This window comes from Mercenaria mercenaria, chromosome 5 (assembly GCF_021730395.1).
Source record: "Mercenaria mercenaria strain notata chromosome 5, MADL_Memer_1, whole genome shotgun sequence".
Taxonomy (NCBI): domain Eukaryota; kingdom Metazoa; phylum Mollusca; class Bivalvia; order Venerida; family Veneridae; genus Mercenaria; species Mercenaria mercenaria.
In genome coordinates this window covers 76,846,416-76,869,595 of record NC_069365.1, presented here as the reverse complement: position 1 = coordinate 76,869,595, position 23,180 = coordinate 76,846,416, and the positions used below count along the sequence as shown (strand labels likewise).

Below are 23,180 nucleotides of genomic sequence, written 5' to 3'. Positions count from 1 at the left end.
AAAAAGAAAACAAAACAATGTTCTTTCTATGTCAATGACTTGTGATTTTTTTTATCAAATTATACCAGTTTTACAAAGGCAACGTCATGCAAATTGGACAACGTCTATAGATATAAAATCATGATGTCACAATGTTTGTATTGTACGGTGCCCCTAAAGTGACATGTTACACACTTTTTCTCCAAATCATTTCGTTTAAACGAAATAACTTATTTCGTTTAAACGAAATAAAAAAAAGTCTCACATTACCTAACTGGAAAAAAAGTGTGTAACATGTCACTTTAGGGGCACCGTAGTATTGGTAAAAATATTACTACAAAATTCTTCAAGATACTTAGATTTCTTTACAACATTTTGATATGATGGAGCGCATATGTTTATAGGAATTTATACACATATTTTGAAAAATAATCAGATTATTTATAATTTATATTCTTTCGCGTTCAAGTGTATTTCCGTAACAGTGAAAATTTTAAAATGAAAATCCCACTGTTTCAAGGAATGATAGTCATTGCACTTAACAACACTTAAAACGTATTAGTTAACGACTTTGCGGAGTTTCAATGAAATATACAATTTGGATTATTTTATCATTCGAAAATTACAACACAAAAATACTTAACATTTTTTTTTCAAGTAATTACCTTTATCTTTTCAGACATAATATCAAACTTTATCAAGTTAATAGTTCAACCCAGATACATAAGTTGAAATGCTTTTAGGTGACAACCCCTTCTCAAACCAAATGCGAAATAAACAGAATTATATGGGTTGTCGAGACTATATGGCCAAGACTCATTTAACTTGTAAATTTGTCTAAACTGTTTCAATACGTTCAATGCTACTTGATAAGTCGACAGAGAATTTGGTGCTACACCAGTCCGTAATAATTGCCCAGATTTAAGCTGAAGATATCCCAAAGAAACGCTGGTACCTGGCACGGGATTGGATCTGCCTGGGGTGCGGCTTTCCTGAACCTGTCCCACTGTAAACGAGACAATGCGTCACAAACAGTGTTGTAACGACCCTCTACATGGCAAGCCTTAAGGTCCATGTAAAGTCTTTTGAAACCACCCCTCGGGTGAATTTTTGTTTTAGTTTTTTATGCCACATAGGCCTTGGTCTATCATATATAATACACCAAATTGTCCATAATAAGTAGAAGACACTTTTAAGACAGGTTATTCCCTTCTCGACAACACATTTGGTCTTATATCACATGTGCTTTGGCTGTTCATGTTCTATTTTGTAGAAGATATCAACCTTCTATTTCAAAAGTATTTTGTCATTACTTTTAGTATCATTGTGTGTCTAACATATTTGTCCAGGTACTCCGGGAGTTGAAAGTGTTACAAACCATGTACATTTAATAAATTCAAACATTGCAAAATGAAAGTGAAAGTAGAGCTGTCAAATTGACAAAAAACTGCAGTATTTCAACAAATATAAAAGTAAACTATTTTTCATTTCCCGGAGTACCTAGATAAGTATGTAAGACACACAACAAAAACAAACTTAGAGAAAAAATATGTTTGAAAAAGAAGTTTGATATTTTGTACAAAATATAATGTGGACAGTTGAATTACATGTGTTGTAAGACAAAATACATATTACCAAACAAGGTGACCTCTATAGAACGTATTTTCTACTTCTTCTTAACAACTTCATATATATATATTGTTATGACTTTTATGGGTCTGTTGGCTTTAAATAAAATTTTACCCAAGAGGTGATCTCAAACGCTTTACATGAACCTTAAAAAGGATATTTTGCTGTAAACACCATAAAGTAAGCGTTCTCTCAAGGCACATTACACGTTTAGATTTTGCAGTAAGCTTGTTTAAAATGCGAAGAACTGATGAATTATCACAATTAAACTTGATTTTATTTTATTTTTTTTTTTTCAATTCTAAACCAGAGATGAATAGAGCTAAATAAGTCGCAACTTTACCGCGATGGTTGACCTTAGGCTGATTATTCATATCGATTATTTCATTATAGAAATCAAGGGTGCTTAGGGTAGCCGTGTATATTTACATGGAATTAGTTTGTATACAGTGCAGTATCAAAGTATATATACTTACATTTGAGCAGTTAAAACTTTCCAATACACTTATTTATATTTACACACATTTATATTTCCTTTTTCTCGTGCAGCTCGTGTTTTACGTACACTCCTTTTCAATAATAGGTTGTGCCTCATTATGTATTATAATGCAAAGGCCAACCGTCGCGGTCAAGTTGCGTCCACTAAACAAAAATAGGAAATTGCTCTAGTGCTGTAATATCTGAAGTTCTGCCTGAATTATGCCACGAATCCGGCCATGAACCATTACACCATTGACCCTTAAAATAAATACCTAACCCCATGCCTTCTCCGCCCGCGCTGTCAGTAAACAATTGAACGTCCTCATTTGTGACCCAATACAGATATATCGTTGTGATGCTTAAGATAAGTTACCCACATTTCCACGTCAATGCGAACTTCCTTTTTAATTAGGATGTGATGATACCGAACAGAAAGGCCACACGTGGTATTTATCAAGCGGAGAATAAAAGGTCTGCCAGCGACAATGGCCTGACAACAAAAGGCAAAAGCTGAGAGAGCCAGTTAGGGATTGTATCGCCTTCAGAGTTGTTTTAGGCGTAGAAAGTTAATCCTTGATTTTTTAACAACTTCTTGAAATATTTCATGGGGAATTCTAACAACCGTTTTGAACGAATCCAATTCTAAGCCTAAAAGGCCAAAATCTCAACATGACCTACTGTTTTGTATTGAGCTAAAAGAATCTCTAACTTGAGCATTGTTTCTTTAAAGATGTTTAAGTTTAAGACAGAAGATTCAGTGGTTTTCGCACCGCCTAAAAATCATGAATATAATGTATCAAACTTTACGATTTCATCTTTAATTTGACCAAAAACACTAAAAACATTGCAAATCTTTCGAAAATGATGCAAATTTTTGACGCCCAAAAATGATAGAGTTTTGTCAAAATATATATTTTCACCAAAACGAAATCCTGACAATTCAAAGTCCGATTGAGAAACCGAAATGCATTTTTAATGTCTATTTTAAACAACTTACAATGTTTTCCCAAATTTTGCACAAGTCTGACAGCCTCACCGAAACCTGTGCAATGAACGGAACATGAATCCGGATCAATATAATCCTTAACCGAACCCCAGGAGGGTTTGAAAGATGATGGATCATTCCGAACTTCCCCAGGCTTTTTTGTTTTCGGAGCGAGGCCTATCGGAAAAAATAACCAAATTAGTAACAGGTGACTCCTTAAAAGGTCCCGTAACTCTGTTTACAATTTCAGTGTTGATTTGCTTTTTTAATAATATCAGGGTTCAATTTTGTAGACTTTAGGTTTGGTGATTCTCTGGCTTTACGAGGCTCATCATACTGTAAAGGAAACCCATTTTTGAAACCGTTCAACGAACATGCTGCCTCTTGTTGATCGTAGGATAGCAAATAATTTTCTAAAACTAAAATATCGACTGGTGGAAAGGTTAAATTAGTTACATCAAGGTTACATGGCTCCGTGAGAGATTTATTTATTGGGCTGGCCCCTACCTTGACCTCTGAATGGTCTGTAGAAAGGGCGGGCTCGAAAAGGTTTAGGACGCGGCGTACTAACTTTTGGGACTGATTTCTCGGACAGGTCACAGCATCTGACAATCTTTTTTTCAGAGCTGATTTTCTCCTTACACTCTTTTTTAGCAGACTCAATATGGCCGTCTGGACCTACTAACCTGAGAAAGTTACAAAATTCAGCTAACTCTACTGCCCCTTTTAACAGAAGAGCTAAGTTAACATATTCCCCTTTACAAATCTCCTGAACAACTGAAGAAGGGAAATGCGCTGCAAGGTCATCATCTCCCAACAAACGCATATCTGGTGGGCTTAATAAAACATTAGAAACGGACTGGAATATCGACTGTGAAGAATTAATACTATTAAGTCCTGGGCTTCTCACGCCGCGACCTGGATGCAAAACATCAGAATTCGGCCTGGATTGGTTAGTTTCAGGAGGTAATAACCTAGATTCCCTAATTACATCTGCAAAGTCAATCCAACTTGACCTACCAGTGTCTGACGGCAGCAAGATGTCATCTTCTGGCCCAGTCAGTTTGTCTCTTGTCCGCTTCTGTCCTCAAGGTTTTTTTGGCGGCGGCTGGTCCGTCTGCCACCCTTGCGACTGCCTGGCAGCGGCGGCTTCTTCGGTCCCTGGAGGTGCAGCATTTACAGCGGCGTCCTGGTTAGGCTGACGGGTTGCAGCAGCCCTCCTAGCAGGTATCTGTTGGCGTAAGCCCACATTATCCCTTTGACGGACTCCTCGACTTGTCTGCAGTTTATAACGTTGCTCTAAAGTTTATATCTTTGCTGCACACTGCATGTGACGATGCAGCTGTGTAAAGCAGTTGAAAGCAGAATGAGAAATTTGCACGAGGTTTTCAGGCTTAAATACCGTTACCCGATATAGAGTTGTTCCCTTGCTTAATCGAACTAAATGAACAAATGCGGCTTGCTTGATTGGAACCAGTCTCGAGCAAGGTAAAAGAAAAAATGTATCCGAAAGCAATGTAACTGTTTATGCAGGAGCTCTGAATCGCATGTCAGCGGCGTAGCAACAACAATACACAGTTTTTCTTGAAAAAAAAAAGTCAATTATTTTAAGTTCAAAATAGTTATATTTTTTACGCAATTATGAAAGAAATATTGAGATTCATAATGAAAGTATAATTGAAGTCCATATATTTCAAATATGTCGTAGACAAGCACATAATTAAGCACAATTCTTCACATTTTATATTCAAATATATGGCCATGCAGCATTGTGATTTTACTAGACTAGTACATGAAAACTAGACAAACCAAACAGGTAACGGATATATCGTGAGATTCGACGTTTTGATATAACTTTAACGGTACAAATGTGTAAAATTGCCCAAAATGAAGATATTTTAAATCGTTGTTCGACAAAAATATGCACAGAGATCATACTGAGTGGTATTTGCAAATTCAGATTACAATTCAAGAGCATATTGATGTCTGGTTGTTATGACAACCTGATTTAAGACGTTCATAAATACATATAACATATAATGCCAAGAATTACGACATTGCGTACATATTTCTCTATATAACATTATTTATAACAGAAGAATAACATTAAACAAAAGTCATAAGTAAAAATATTATTCTCAATCTAAGATGGTCTAATGAATTATTTCAAACATTCAATTTTTAGCAGGTTCAGCAATATTTCTGAGGACGATGATCGACTAATACCAGATGAGCCAATTTCTGAGGATGATATATTTTGGGTCTTTACGGAACCTGCGGTATCAGATGGAAATGTAAAGAGCTGCATCACAGAGGCTGCTGAAAAGGTACAACAATATTGATAATAACATTTTTTACAATGGTTTTAGATACAATGTGGATCGAGTATCATGACGTTTTATTATCATCGGATGGTACGTTTACTTTACAGTTATTTTCCGGAGGCAAAACAGAAAAGACGTCTCAGTTGTCGATTAATTTATTCAGAATTAACTTCGTATATACACAGCTTTTTAACGATTCGTAGCAATAACATATATGTGATTTTTAATCCGCCGCCACGAGTGATGGGGGTTATAGGAATGGTCTCCGTCCGTCAGTCCGTCCGTAACACTTTTGTGTCCGCTCCATATCTCCTAAACCCCTTGAAGGATTTTCATGAAACTTGGGTCAAATGATCACCTAATCAAGACAATGTACAGAACTCATGAGTCAGCCATGTCGGCTCAAGGTCAAGGTCAAAACTCAATGTCAAAGCTTTTAGCCTTCCATTTCGTGTCCGCTCTGTATCTCCTAAACCTCTTGAAGGAATTTTGTAAAACTTGGATCAAATGATCAACTCATCAAGAGGATGTGCAGAACATATTACAGTCAGCTGTGCCAGCTCAAATTTAAGGTCACAACTTAGGGTTACAGGTTTGAGCCTTTTTTCATTTTGTGTCCGCTCTGTATCTCCTAAACTCCTTGAAGGATTTTCATCACACTTTTTTATTATTATTATTATTATTATACCAGATTTATATAGCGCCCTTTTCATGATAAACACGCTCAAAGGCGCTTTACTTATAGTAGACGCAGCCACACAGGGCGCGAAATTCATCCTCTACTAGTACAGACACAGAGCTATCTGACCAGAGGGACAGAGTGAGATAAAGCTCCCAGAACAGAAAGAGAGAACGTTTTAGATACAGACGTGTCCGGCTAACTTAGCCTAGCTCTTTTCGAATAGACAGTCTGGTTCTTTAACGTGCCCAGTGTATAGCACCGATACAGCCGAATCCGTCTTTCCTGGGAAGAACCACTACAGACCTCTAGTTAGGTGGGAGACACTCAAGAGCATCTCAGAAATTTTCAGTGCCTGGACCGGGATTTGAACCCCGGACCTCTGAATTGACAGTCAAGCGTGTTACCACTAGACCATCGGCCCACCCATCAAATGATAACCTCCTCAAGACGATGTGCAGAATCCATAAGTCAGCCGTGTTGGCTCAAGGTCAAAGTCACATTTCAGGGTCAAAGGTTTGAGTTTCATTTTGTGTCCGTTCTGTATCTCCTAATCCTCTTGAAGAATTCATATGAAACCTGGGTCAAATGATCACCTTATCAAGACGATGTGCAGAACTTATGAGTCAGCCATGCCGTCTCAAGGTAAATGTAACAAAGGTTTGAGTCTTTCAATTTGTGTCCACTCTTCTTTTTGTATCTCCTAAACCCCTTGAAGGATTTTCATTAAACTTTGGTCAAATGATAACAACATCAAGAACTTATGAGGCAGCCATGTCAACTCAAGGTCAAGGTCACAACTCAAGGTCAAAGGTTTGAGCTCTGTATCTCCTAAACACCTTGAAGGATTTTCATGAAACTTGGATCAATGATCATCTCATCAAGATGATGTGCAGAATTCTTAAGTCAGTCATGTCAGTTCAAAGTCAAGGTCACAGCTCAAGGTCAAAAGTTTACTCTTTCACTATCCATAACAGTAGCAGGGGATTTAACTGTCTTTCAGACTGCATTCTCTATATTACAGCTAAATGAAACTCCACAATTTCTTTTCCATGATAATACGTTGTGTCAGTTCGATAATCACAATTTTGTACCCACTTTATCCGTAACATGCTTTTCATCATTTGTGGCTTTATTTTGCAAGATCGTAGCATTAATACACGTTTTTATGTGTATAAACGTCTGCAGAAACCCGCAGAAGTGTTTGGACAGAAAATGAAAAAAAGGTGACACGACGAATATGTGTATGGTTTTCAAATGTGATGACTTTACATTTCCGGTAAGGAAGTGTCTAGGGGTACGGATCCGTACCTCTAGACAAGCCTGTAAGGGGTTTTCTAGGGGTACGGACCTCCGATTTTCTAGAGATTAAGGGTCATTTACATTTCAAATTTTGTTGAAAATGAAATAACAAATAAGACTGCATCATAATTCACCTTAAACTTAAACCTAAATGGTTTACAGACAACACCGTTCACCCGATTTGTTACATTTTCTTTCGAAACCTAAATAACCGAGGAACACCAAATAAATCATGAGGATTCGAACTGGCAGAAAAAAATACAAAGATTAAACAAAATAATGTTAAATATGTTAGGGAAAAATCTATTTTTAATGATAATTAACCCTTAGTGTATTTATGTTTTCCACACATTTGGTAGCCGTTACGAGATACAAGGGACGTTTTCACAAACAGTTTTCTTTACTTAATGTCGGTTAATTGATTGTTAAACAATCAGTTCCGTGCCGATTATCAATATATCTTGTTAAATAACAAAATAAATAGGTGCATATTATTATGCTTAATTTATTTTTTTCTGCTGAATTTCAAATAGAAATCATTTAAGGGTTACATGCACTCACTTACATGTTATCAACAGTTTATTTTACAACAAACTAATCGGCACGGAACATTTTATTCATTTGGAGTTCCTCGGTTATTTTGGTTTTGAAATAGAAGGTAAACAATCGGGTGAATGCTGGTATCTGTAAACCATTTAGATCCAAGTTTTAAGTGAACACTGGTTAAGTCTTATTTTTTTATTTCATTTTCAACAAAATTTAAGATATATATAATCTTAAATCTCTAGAAAAAGGAGGTCCGTACCCCTAGAAAACCCCTAACAGGATTGTCTAGAGGTACGGATCCGTACCTCTAGAATCAGATTCTAGAGGTACGGATCCGTACCCCTAGACACTTCCTTCCGGTAAATCTTTCAGTCGTTGTTCTGTTATTTCTAGAAACGGTAATTTATAACCGGGACCCTGAAATAACACTACCAAAAATCGTGTACTGAAGGTTTATAAATTATTTTTCTTATTTCTCGTTATAATAATTACAAACATGACGTTACCAATAATTTTGCAAAACACTTAACAATTTGGTAAACAAGAACAAAATGTCAAGAATATTATCTTTACATTCCATTTATTTTGAGTACGAAAATATTTTGAGTACGAATGAGTACAAACGTAGTGAATAGATTTCAAGATTTATATGATCTCTGCAAACATATCGACTGATTCTTCTCAAGAACATTGAAATGATTCCTTAGAACAAATAATTGCACAAGTATTACGCAATTCAATACATTTACATAATCGGCAAAAAAGTAAAATGAAACGAACTAATGTTGAATGAAAAACTCGGGTACACAGAGGGAGAAGCGAGTATGTAAAATGTTGAAGGCAGTGCGTTTCGGTAACTGATATACCCCAGGGCAGAATGTCACCCGAGGCGAAAGCCGAGTGGTGACATTCTGTTTCGAGGGTTGACCATATCAATGTCACACACGCTGCCATATGATATTTATTTTATTATACCAAACAAAATTTAGTACATAAAAATGTTTAAAACTGATTTTAATTCACTTGATTTAACAGTTTAATCTTAAGCCCGGTAATCGTGTACACATTGAATAGTGGTGTGACGTCACTACCATATATGTACAAGGGAGGCAATCGCATGGCTAAATTGAAGCAGTTAATTGCCCTTATATTGCTGCTGCTGCTGTTGTTTGTTTCATAATTTACATAGATAGATAATATCCTTTTCCTTTGGTCATAGCGCATTAGGAAACAGTTGCGCTGCATGTCAATAGAACTTTGTTGAACCGTATATGTCACAGAACGAATATGTAACACGAGTGAAAAATTCGACCGAATACGTGATATATTCGGTCGAAAATAGCACAGACATGAAACGTATATGGTACATGATATGTGATATATACGTTGGACATATGTTTTTATAGGCACATCAATACGAATATCTCACATGCAGAAATGGGCAAAGGAAAACGAATTTTTCATTGATACGTCTCAGTTAGGCCACACAAATTTTGCTAATGCTAGAAAACTTTACAAAAGGTTACCGTATTCGACCAGTTTTTATCATATTTAAATATCAGAATATGTCTAGAAAAATATTATAGCAGTTATGCAAAATAAAATTGATTATCATTTAAAGAAATGTTTTTTTTTCTTAAATCTATAGTATGGATCCTTACCACGTACAGCACTGAGACACATGCAAAAAATATATAAAATAAACTGCTTGAAAGAAATCATGAGCGCACATGAGTATACCCTATCATTTCTTTCTCTTCTTTTATTTTTATTTGGCGTTAAAATTTTTCTCATTTTTAGCGTCTTATCATGCAAAGTGGATATATTTTTTTGGACATACAAACAATTTATATTTAGAATTGAACTGAAGGGAAAATAATTGCAATTGTTTTATGTATCTCAAAGATATTATTTCTGTTTTGTTATTATTTCATACGTCTGTGGAATCATTAAAAGAAACAAGTGTAACAAGTTTGTATGTATGTCATAAAACTTTTATGACATACATACAAACAAGTTACACTTGTTTTATGATAAAAGAAAAATTCAGATAATAATAACAAAAAGATTCACACGGCCGATCAGATCTATACGATCGTTCCAAAACATTGTTCGGATACTGGACTAGTGTGGTCGAGGTGATTAGTTTTATGTTTTTAATTTGTATAAATGTTTATAAATTATCAACTGAGGGGTTTGGCAAGTTACCGACTGTGTTCGTGCATCCGTCGGGTGGCGGTCGAGTTATCATTGACAAAATAATAAGAAATGATCAGTGTCTAATCAAGTTCGATTAGCAAGAGGTCGGAATATTCGTTATATGTCTATTTTGTTCGGTATTTTTTGGTCTTTTAATCCGATATTTTTGATATCTAAAAACATTGAGCAGTGGTCGGTTGGCAAGCGTTCGTGAAGAAATCGTGAAAAGATCATGTAGCAAGCGACTCTTCATCGTTAAGAAACTGCCTTGATCGAAAAAAAGATTGAAAATATGATACTTGATTGCTGTTCGAAATCGCCACCAGATGGATGCCATCTGCTGTCCAGATGAGTTCAAACTACCACCACCATCGTCACAACTACTACCACTAGCACTTCTATTAGTACCACTACAACCGCCACAACCACTACCACTAAAACCGCCTCGATAGCCTAGTGGTAGAGCGTCCGCTTCCAGTGTTGGAGGTCGTGGGTTCTATCTCCCACCAAGCTATACCAAAGACGTGAAAAATAGTTCCAGTGGCTCTCTTTCTTGGCGCTCAGCATTGAAAAAGGGAAATAAGCTTCCCTTCTCTCATACACGTGAAGATGGATTCTTTCAGGTATGAAGTGTCGATGGTGATTATTATAAGTTGTAGAACTTGTTTCACAGTGTGACAAGATGGACGTACCGGAGGCAACAACTATCAAAACAATTCAACACCCTTTACAATATTTACATATCTATTTACATAAAATGATTATTTACAATGAATGAATGATAAATGACAAAAAAAATCCGATTATAAGAAAGAAAAATCTGGGCTCAGTATCTCTAGATATAAAGTTCTAACACTGACAGTTCCGTTTTAACGTTACGTGGCACAGTTGTTTCCGTTAATTTCGAACTTAAAGTAGCACAAAAATACAACAAATTTTCAAGTAAAGTCCCTTTAAACCGAATGAATACGTTGACTCCGTTTTGGCTCCCTATGATGGTAGGTGATTGCATCCCTGAGCTGTCTTCAGAGGATAACAAAAATCATCGTCTTTGCGGTTTACGGCACAACCATGGGACGAAAGCTCTGCGCTTGGAAAATCACATCCAGGCGAGTGAAGACAAACGAACCTCGGGTATTGTACTTCCGGGTCGTGACAGCATCCCCAGGTAAAAGCCGTCTGGTGGAAGAAGCTCGATCGAGGATAAATTTCTAGCAAGAAAAATCAACTTGACGTAAATTCGTCTAATGTCAAAATGTGATGTGCGCTAGGCATATCTAGTCCAGTCTATTTGTAGGGTAATGTCCCGCCAAATACTAAATTTCATGGGACTCACGGCTTAAGCGTGAACTCCGACTATTTGCTTTTCCACGGGATTCACGATATAGCCGGGAAATCTGACTTCTTTGGCGCGGATTGAAATTGACAATTTAAGGCCCGTTATAGTGGTTTTGGGGATAAAAACATAAATTACTGAAGTTTATAAAATATCAACTTTCTTATTACTGAACCGAATTTAATAAAATTTACATGGAAATTTAAGTTATGAAATACAGGAAAACATGAGAGGTATTTTATGCGACAAATCTGACATTTATCTCAATAACTCAAAAATTTACAAAAAGATGATGCAATACCTGCATTTACACTACAGATACAATGAGGCCCGTATGTCAATTTGTGACACACAGCCTACCTAAAATGAATTATGTATAAACTATCCACTGTCACCGCTACTACGACTGACACCACCACTGCCACTACCATCACCACAAACACTAGTACTACTACCACCACTACTATAACTTATAAAACTACCATCATAACCACTACCAGCATCACTACTACCACGATCACTACTATAACTTCTACTACCACCATTACTACCACCACTACTTCTACCACCACCACTACCATTACCACCACTTCCCAGTAAACACCTGACGTCGTACCGACGTTGGTTAGACGTTGAATTTTGATCGCGACGTCGGCGACCTGAATCCAACGTCTAACCAACGTCATAACCACGACGTCTAATAGACGTCGGACTTAGACGTCTAGGAGACGTTGGAATTAGGTTGGATAGAAAGTCTGTTTAAATGTTTTCATTTATGAAATTAACTGGTGTAATTTTGCTATTATAGTTTAAAGATAGTTATGCCTGAACATGCGCTTATAAATAATAGTTCATTCGCACATCAAACATTATCATTAATTATGTTACAAAATCACATGAGATTGTCTATTTTCGGAAACGGATATCTATTTTACCAATTTAAAACTGTTCAAGAAAAAAATGCATTCTATACACATGTATAAATTATTCTAAGGATCTTCTTCTACACATGTTGTTTATTAGTCATGTCTTCGCAAGATAAGATAAGCCTGCATCGGTTTACACAAGTCTTCCGGTAATTTGATATTTGTGGGATAAGATAGAGCAAGTTTATAAATACTTTACACAAAGGGATCCGCAACGTGAGTAGCAGATTTTTGAAAGTTGTACTTAGTTTAATGGTTATTCTTTTTAATGTTACGTATTCTTTCGAAGATTGATACATTATGTTTATTACTTTAAAAATCAATTGCGTTTTATATAAAACTTCATTACATTTTATGAGGTTATAGAGATTTCTTTTAGAATTTAAAATGTAACATGTTTGTTTTGCACGTAGCAATTATGTTCTTTAGTAATAGCTCTAGCATACTTGTATAAGTTTTCAAATTTTATGAAATGATGAAACTGTCAAATTTTATACATTTCAGATGGGAATTTTAGCGGAGTTGAAGAATCATGCAGACATGACTAAACTTGAAAGTTTCAATTACTGGATTACCTTTTTTGGATTTATGATATTAGACTTATGTCGCTATCATGTGAAATAAAGATGATAAAATACATGTGTTGATTACTTGTTTGATTGCAAATTCTGTTCAAAATTTGGTCAGATTTTGGTTGGAAAGTGGTTAGAATTTGGTTGGAAAATGGTCGGATTGCGACGTCTAGCCAACGTCGGGATCCGACGTCTAAACGGTTTGCAAATCCAACCAAAATCCAACGTTAATCCGACGTCGGGGTCCGACGTCTATACGACGTCTAACCGACATCAAATGTCTACTGGGTTCTACTACTACCACCACTTCTACTATCACTACGACCATCACAATCACTACTACTCTTTGAAATTTCTTTCTCTGAACTTTCTGTGTCATGCCGCTGACCATCACGCCGTTTCAAACAGTGACGTCATGGTGATAAAATACGGTACACATTTTATGGATGTAACAGTTGGAGATATCCATTATAATAGCATTTCATTTTTCATCACGAAGGCCTTTGTTGTATTTTTCGGGGAGCAGAAATGCAAAAATGGGTTTGTCAATTACGATACATTTATTTCAAAAACACTAAAAATCTTGATATATTTGCATGGCTCCTGCGGGGGATAGCGGGTGCGGGGGTCAAGGATGGGTGGGATCTGATACCCTTCCAAGAATGAGTTTGTCTAAAGTATGACTTGTAGTTTCATGCACTTTTATATTACAACGTATGTGACATATACGTTTCGGTGTAAACTGTCAAAAATGAGCAAACGAACATGTCACATTAGACAAATGCCAATTTTACGGCCGATCATATCACAGACGTGTTACATATTCGATCTTTGACATATACGGCTCAACAGAGCTTTATACCCAAACATGCTCTAAACAATTCAGAAGATGAGCAAAATATTTGTTGTATTGTTGTTTATCCTAACCTACGAGTCCTGTGTCTACGACTGAAGAAAATCGGTAACAATGTGTATTTTGGTGTGAGGTTTCTGATCTGTACTAGTTTTTAGGTTGAAACCGCGAAGCGGTTGAGACCTATACAAATGTAACTACCGTATTTCAGAGCTTGAAAGAATATCAAACTGACAGTTTTCACTGAAAGGCAGATTAATCCGCCGTAAGGTTTTTACCAGTTTTTCAGGCTAATCGACAGATATTTTTATTAATATTAACTATTCTCTGAACATTGTTCTACAGTCCGTTGATATTCTCATACATATATTAATACAATAAGGTTAAAGCATGCGTCATATCGCATGACAAAAAAATGTCTTAGGTCTGTTGACCCATCGACCATGGCTTGTGTTTTCCTTTAAAACATTTCAGATAACCCCGGATGTGACCGAAGCGCCTGAAAATATGCCGATAAAAATACATGTCCGGAACGTATTATAAAGATTTCTCTAATTTAGCCTTAATATTACATATTGCACGTGTTAGTAAAAAAACAACAGTATATGATCTGAATTATTTTTCTACTTGTATATACATGTGATTCTTCCTACCTGTCCCAACTCAAGTGGCAAAGGATATCACTGCGGAAGAGTTTGTTATTATATAAGAATTGATTATGTCTAAAAGTAGATTAGATTTTTGAATTACTTCTCTTTATTCTTATTCTCCCCTATTTTGTACAGCTTTTATAATGACCAATTCATATTATCTTTTCCCTATATTCAATTTTATATTTTAATATTCTTTCACGATTGATGTAAAATTGAGTCAAAATATTTGTTTAAGATTTCCTATTTTTATGTTATAGCTGTAGTATATATGTTGCTACATAACTTCAGTATTATAATTAATACGGTAGTTCGATTATACTCCACGTGGCAGTTCAATGCTTCATTGCGTCTGAAAGGGCGGCTAGACCGTTATTAAACTTAAACACTGACTGACTGATAATACATTAAGCATGCAATCGACTGGCACCAGACCAGAAAGAAATGCCTCTGTACATGTTATACCCTACCCCTAGGTATTCTAAAAAAACATGGTCATGAACATAGGCACCCGATTTTTTGGGCTACGCTCCTGCACCGCAGAGCGCGCGCGCGCCGACATATATCGTACCATGTCATGCACTGTAATTCAACCTACCTATATAAAAGGTGAAAAGTCCACAAATCTCCCGTTTAAGAAATGGCATATTTTCTCCTGTTACTTAAAAAAACTAAAGGTACCGAAGCGACCATTATTGAAGCAACGGATGTTTACGTTTTGCACCGTAGACTGGTTTCAGAAGTTGTTGTTGTTGTGAGATGTTGTTGTTGTTGAGATGTTGTTAGCTGGGTGTTGTACACAAGACTGTTAATTCAATATAATATATTTCATACAAAAAGATAAATATATATCCGGTAAGTAGCATAGACTGGATAAAAAATATAGTCTTCCCGAGCAGGTACCGTCAGTGGAATAAAATACTGGTCTATCGGAGTCGCAATAAATGTTATACACAAACATGCTTTTGAAATAAATTTGTTCAAAGGAAGAGATGTAAACCGCGATGAGATGAAAACATTATACTTCAGAAAGATTATTTTTCTTGTGACATGTATAAGAAACTGAGCAGCATTTTGGCCGACAGTTTCATGCGAGGATGTGACACATCATTAGTGTTTACGCAAAGGCTACACTCACAAGAAAATAAAACATTACTGATTTTAAGACTCAGTAAGTTGGTTTTTCTTTTCATCGGTCTAGCAGAAGTACAGATACCACGATGCCCTCCAGAAGATAATGCCTAATTTTGTTACGGAAAATAGGTTCATTGAGTTGTATTACATAGAAATGCAAAAATTTGCTACTTACTTCAAATTTCTTTGATAAAAAGTCATTCTACATACAAATAAATATAGTAAAGGGTAAAAACCGACGGTGAAATTTACACATCTTTGTTAGCTTTTATCTAGCCGATAAGAAATGCGAGAATCAGCAAACTCTTGAAATTGTCTCAAAATTTCTGCAATCTTTACAGATTCTTCAAAAGAAAAGAAATGTAACTTGTTTGAATTAAACGCATTAGACAACAGTCTGGAGTTAAACAGTAGGTTTTAAAAACACCAACTATCTCATACAACTAAATAACTGCCATGGAAACTTTTCCGAAAGTTTGTTACGGAACATATAAAAAGTAACTTTTACAAAACCATACAAAAAAGTCAGAAATACTAAATATTTTTAGAATTATAACAGAATTTTGTAATAGGCAGACTTTGTTTAATAACAGAAGGCACTTAGTTCACATAATTTTTCACCTTAGGATTCGTAATTTCAGTTTTTATCACCATTATCTGCAAATATACTATTCTACCATCATACACTTCCAAAATGTCAGTTTTCTTAATAAAAAAGTAACACTGCAATTTTATACAACATCTCGAATAAAACACCATTTATATATAACATTTTTATGACTGTCATTTGCATATACACGGCCTTTTAGTTTGTTACGGAACATAACGTTACGGAAAATAGGTGTTACGGAAGCATATAAAAACTGTTTATTGTCTTATATAATAAACAAAGATGAACTTACCGTTGTGACAGATTATGTTTCGAAGCATTCTCTGTACAGTGTTTATCATTCTAACTCCAATCTCACATTTGGGCGCTCAGTTTTTATAATAGTAGCGTTACGGAAGCATAGTACTTGAAATGCGACATTTTTAATTCTGACTTTGAACGGCTTCTAAGTATTTATTTCTTTTGGCAAGCCTATTCTTGGAATTTTGCTGATGACTTTAACCATTTACACATTCAACGCACTTTCAAAACGACTATTTAATTGTAATCACCGTTCGCTAGACTATGTTCAAAATTCGTTACGGTACCATAGACGTGTTCGATACAAAGAGAAATTACTACCAAAATACCAGTTTCTGATGGGAAACATGCTTCATTGTATCATGATAAATATAGGTACAGTTAAAAAGTTGAAACACCAATACCAAATGATGCCGTAGAATGACGAAGTAGCCCATTTTATTCGCAGATTATCGTGGCGACATGGCGTTTTTATAATATTTGGCAATTTTAACGTCTACTCGTGTATGCTAATTGTGAAATAAGATACCAAAAAATGTTTTAAGTAATTGTCAATATATTGCTGGTATAAGATTAAGCCCAAGTTCAAAGTTTTGTGCTCGAACATTTTGAAAAATATTACTGAAAGCTCGGCGACATGTTTTTTTTCCAATATGAGTCGATTTTGGGAGAATGGCTGTTTAATGTTCTTGCACATGTAATCAGATAAACCTTATTTTCCCTAACAGCTTCAATGATGTCCATATTTCAACACAAAACGTAATCACGTGGTTAATTGATAAATGCTTTTTATCAAGGTGGAAGAACGAATGAACCCACTTATTGAAAATCAGTGTTAACAAAAGTCATGTCAGTTTTCGCTTTTTTTTCTCATATAAATACAACCCAATAAAGTCTTTTATGTTAGCTGCTGTTTCAGCATACTTACAGAATACTGCAAAATATAATAACTCCCATGAAACAAGTTTTGAGCTAACTACTGTTTCTGCACGTTTCAAAAAATAGTATTTTAAACGAGTCTCATAACAGTTTGTAGATGTACTGACCATGCAAATGGTATCTAATTGTTAATCCAAGAACTCTATGGGACTGTACCTGCATAGATCTATTTATAATCAAATGCCTGATGATAGCCTCACAACTTTTTGACTGCGAGGTAGTCAGAAAGTGACCTGTATTAAAACAGCGTATATATTTAACGTTGTTTCGCAACAGTTTTCTAAGTTGATAAAAATCGCACATATACCCTACCATCTATAAGCTGATGAAAGTATCTATAGCATGTAAACATGTTTTGTTACTACTTTCGTTTTGTTATATTTCTTATGATGACTTGTTAATTACAATTAGATCTACTCTTAGATCTATATGTTCATACTATGCATATCACATGTAGTTTCTTTTGGGTTTAGAGCCACAATGACAGAATTTAGACCATATGACAACTTTTCCTGTTTTTGATGGTGGAGTACGACCTATAGAACTATTTCAGCATAGGCTGATCCAGCGGTCTTTGATAAACCAGTGGGAAGGTTTCCACACACCTCACACGAAGAATACCATATTTAAGCGAGATTTCGAACAAAAATCTGTGAGTAGGAAGGACATTCGAATCCAGCCAACTCACTGTCATTGAGGCCCCAAGTTACAAAGAACAATTTGACGGTGCTGACTGATGTATTTTTGAATCAAAGATCATACCAATCGTTTAAATTTAGTACATTCTTTTCCATTATTTTATTTTGATATCTTCTTTTACACTTCTGTGCTGTCAAAACAACCGTTCAAATTTGGCGCCAGCAACATCTCACAACAACAACAACTTCTGAAACCAGTCTACGGTGCAAAACGTAAACATCCGTTGCTTCAATAATGGTCGCTTCGGTACCTTTAGTTTTTTTAAGTAACAGGAGAAAATATGCCATTTCTTAAACGGGAGATTTGTGGACTTTTCACCTTTTATATAGGTAGGTTGAATTACAGTGCATGACATGGTACGATATATGTCGGCGCGCGCGCGCTCTGCGGTGCAGGAGCGTAGCCCAAAAAATCGGGTGCCTATGGTCATGAACGGGAAAATATACTAACCAATTTCTATCGCGCATTTCATACCTAAAACGCGAAGTTCTGTAAATGTGTACTACGGATATTGGACAAACGGTAATTTATTTTCCATTGTGTACCGGTCACATTTCTCATATTTCTTATCTAAGAGAAACAGCACGTAGTTTATAGCTTTTTCAACGTTACACTTAAAACTTCGTAAGAATTTCCGGTCTAGATTATAAAACCATTCTGACTGGCAGATGTGAAAATGTATGTCAGTCGTCGTTTAAATACACGTGTACGCTAAGTTGTGTATATGCAGTATAAATGTGCAATATGAATTAAGGTATAAGGCCCCTAATAGTGTTGTTTAAAAAATGGCATTTGCTGGGTATATTCTTACAGTTGACCGTGCTTCGCACTTACTTGCAAATTTTTAAAAACTTCTACCATGCCATCTTTTTTTATTAATTTTGTGTAATTTATGATATTTAAATAAATAAATTTAAAAGTGGTGGCCTTTATCCAAAACGTTTGCAGAGAATTCATTATACTATTATTTTTTTATGAAAGAAACATCAAACTATTGGTAAACAATTATAAAACTTAAAATAAAAACTGTCAATATCATTTTTGCTAGGGTGCCTCGAGTAAACGGATTTAAGGAGACATAATTGTAGCTCCAACATCGAAAAATTAAGGTCGAATCATGCGGATCTGTTTTTGAATTTTGCTCACTTCATTTAAAAATAACCTTGGGGCAGAAGTAAAACCTACGCACATTTCTTCTACAATATGTAATCTAAAGAATGAAGGCAAAATTGACAACCGTATGTAACTCAGTATTTTTAGAGATGTCTAACTCTACCCCTTCTGTTTCAGAGGTAAATTCACTTTGAACAGCAAGAAATCGCTTAGAAAATCACCTTTTTCCATTTGTGTACAATAAATAAATAACAAGTCTTGAAATACGTAAAAACTTACTAGAAAAAAAGGAAAATAAGGGGAAAAAAGTTGGTCCAAGTGGGCCTAATACCAGAAATAAACAGTACAGATGTATACCGATGAATGACTTCAAATTCAAAATCACAACTAAGATGAATATCATTCATCATTTCGAGTTTTATTGTTAAACTATGAATATTTTGCATTCTGTTTTTGCTTGTTTACATTTCGACTAACATGTGCACATTGCTGTGAAAAATTTACTCGAAATTTGTCAATTTGATAAAGGCCATATGGCCGAAACGTTAATAAAACAGAGTGAAAACTACAGAGTCTTTAATATAGATCGCTAAGCAAAATAGAATCAAAGCAGTACGTAACGAGTGATTAGTTATGTAGAATATCACATGGGGGCGTTTGCATGATGTAAACGTTCTCAAAGTTGGCCTACATATGTGCCCCGGTTAATGAAACTGTTTGATTTCATTTAAGCAAAATAGAATCAAAGTACCACAAGGGGGCATTAGCGTCTTCTCTCGATGTAACCATACATTCCATTCATGTGCCTCGCCAGTGCTTTGATTAGTGTCTTGCAGCTAGGCAAGTTCAATACATGAGCCGCGCCATGAGAAAATCAATATAGTGCATTTTCGACCAGCATGGATCTAGACCAGCCTGTTCGCTTTCAAAGCCTATGGCAACTAGAGAAAACACATAAAGAAAAAAAAACTGAGAAAAGATCCGTATTCCTTAATTGTCTAAACACTCATAACATTCATAACACGATTTTCATGTGTATAGTTCTTTTTTATCTGCAGAAGTCGAAACAACAGGATTTGGGCGCGTAGATAGGTCTAGTTTCTAGTTTTGTGAACCTCACTGACTTCTAATGTTATTTTAGCAGTGTCGGTTGCTTGTAGAAACTTTTTTTAACAAGGTAGCGGACACTTTTAATGTATACTTATATGCCATCCCTGCTAGAACAATTGATAATCCTCGTTTAATTTACCTATTAGGCCTCACAATTTAGCATTGTACAAAACAAACTTGAAACCTGGCAAACATTGATAGTCTTGGGAGTTTAGCAAATTTGCTTTCTTTGCTTCCAAAGGATTTTTTTACAGATTTTATTAACTATCACAACCTCAATCTTTAAGTGCCGTGTGACGGCTGTAAAAAGTCTCCCCGTACTTGGATTCAGTGTTGTTATATTTTTCGTCCTTTGGGATCATGGAGTTCATTCAACATGTGTAATAGAGTTCCGTTTAAGCCGGTGCTTTTGGGCGTGAGAGGTGATGCACAATTCATCACCTCTCATGAACAGACTCAGTAAACCCGATTCTGCTGTCATTATTCTTGGTTGGATTCTTTGCTTCCAAAGGATCTATTTACAGATTTTATTAACTATCATAACAGCAATCTTTAAGTGCCGTGTGGCGACTGTGAATAGTCTCCCCGCACTTGGATTCAGTTTTGTTATATTTTCTGGTCCTTTGGGATCATTGAGTCCATTCAACATCTGTAATGGAGTTCCGCTAAAGCCGGAGCTAGGGGGCGTGAGAGGTGTTGCACATTTCATTACCTCTCATGAACAGACTCAATCAAACCGAGTCTGCTATTATTATTCTTGGTTGCATTCTTTGCTTCCAAAGGATATTTTTTACAGATTTTATTATAATCTTGGAGATCTGTTTACTTGGAGAATGATCTTAGAGTTGAACTTTTGAGATGTTGAATTCTTGGAGCTGAGCTTTTCTGGGTGTTGTGGCTGCATTAAGTGCATTTTGGTAATGTACGATTAGCATTGATTGTAGTTATCTGAATCTACCATATTATTTTAGTATCATTAGTAATTAACGCTTGATAATTCTTTTGACTTATTAATTTATCACCACAATTAAGCAATTCTTGGAAATATGCTTCAACTAAAAAATTATAGAAAAAAGTGTGATTTTGTTGGGAAAAAAATCGCAAAGAAAAAGTTTATCGCAATATATTTAATTCACTTTTCAACTAACGGCTATACTGTTAACGTCAACCTTTAAAATAATGTTTGCTCTGAATAATGTCTAACTTTTAACCGACAAAACGCAGTATTCAATGAGTTATAGACATTTAAACATAACATGGTCGAAAACATGTGTGGCGGCATTGTTCAGTTCAAAATTATTTGTGTGGCGAGACAGAGCAGTCTCATGTCTTTTGTGATTAAAGTTTAATAAATAGTATAAATAGTGGTATCAAGCTCGTTACTCATTGTAAACTGACGAATCGGTACTAGCTCAGCAATGTCTCAGTGAGTGAAAATTTAGACAAACATTGGATTAAGTTCCTTTATCTATATAGACATATGCGTAGTTGTAATAGCCACGGTACCGGTAAAGCAACGTGCATTGTGTCTGTTTAAAGATTGGTTATTTATAATGTATAAAGAGTACTGCAGAGATGGCATTATGCATTTCTTATGCATACACTGATGTAAAATACGCGTATATTCATCATATACACCGCCAGTCCATAGTTGAGGTACTATTTTACAAGTATATTTTGAAATAAAAACTTGACAAAAAGGATAATTTTTGGATTTTCATGTAATGTCATGACGGTCAGTAACATACATTTACTGAATAACATAGGCTTGTTAGTTAATAATCATTACTATTTGCCCGAGGTCTGAATGCAACCAATCTATAAATATTTTATAACATGAAATCTGAAAAAATATTTAAAGTTTTGTTTAATACGGAACACTGGTTGTTTATTTGTTGGTTCAGGGTATAGTGTCGTTTCTTGTAGTATTTCAGTTATATAACGGAGAGCCTAACTTGTGATACTTCCTTGTTCTCAGCCAAAAAAAACCTGTTAACTTCTCCCCGTGAATCACAGTTGTAGGAAGAAAGGTTTTACAAACATTTCTCCTTTCAAATAGTCACAGAGGACGTAAGTGTCGTCCGGGCACTTGAACTCGAACTCACAGCCTCGTTATGTCTAGCTCTCCCTAATGATTTAAGTGAGTAGTCTTTGTCCGAACTATAGATTGGCTAATTATATAAAGATTCTTATAATTTAATTAGTCTAAACATCCAATTAGCTGCAAAATATTTCCACTTTTATCACTTATTGGATTAATATGCCGGGTTACAGAGTTCCTAGTGAGTCAACAAAGACACTTATCGATTTCCTTATTGGTTAAGCTTTTGCTTTCATTTCGGTGCGTCCATTACTGCAAAATGTAAATTTATTAGATGTTCAGTAAATGATCTGCTGTTGTCAGAATATTAACATTACTTTTTAAGGTTTAGCAGTATATCACAAAACAACAGATTATTTTAGTATATGAACAGCATCTTGACACACAACTTATCTGTCCAATACATGTTTTACTGTTCTGTCCCACAGAGTTGGATACTTAAAATATTCTAAATGAGTTGTCCCCCTTTAAATAAGAATACCATTTGTAAAGAAATAAATGTAAACAATTGTCAAAAATGATGTTTTACCTAGTTTTTTAAAGTTTAAACACTCGCACGATGTTGCAAAATACATCAAAACGAAGACATGTAACAGCTTGTAAAAAATGGTGAGTTTTTAAAGGCGCTGAACTGTCAAGAAGTGTGGCCCCTTCATACAGTCCCTTTCCGAAATTCAATACATATATGAGTAAATTGACAAATTGAATGGTTTT

General features: G+C 35.4%; 1 protein-coding gene and 1 long non-coding RNA gene across 2 annotated transcripts in view; both read left to right on the top strand.

The window, feature by feature from the left end:
• LOC128557158 (uncharacterized) overlaps positions 1-23,180 on the top strand; it is a 252,569-nt gene that overhangs the window by 188,472 nt on the left and 40,917 nt on the right. The window contains exon 11 of the mRNA XM_053544035.1: positions 5,259-5,400. Within this exon, the coding sequence (XP_053400010.1) occupies positions 5,259-5,400 (142 nt within the window). The remainder of the gene's footprint in view (positions 1-5,258; positions 5,401-23,180) is intronic.
• LOC128557161 (uncharacterized) lies at positions 12,124-13,022 on the top strand. Its single transcript, XR_008371075.1, has 2 exons — positions 12,124-12,601; positions 12,890-13,022. It is a non-coding gene; the product is annotated as an uncharacterized LOC128557161 (long non-coding RNA).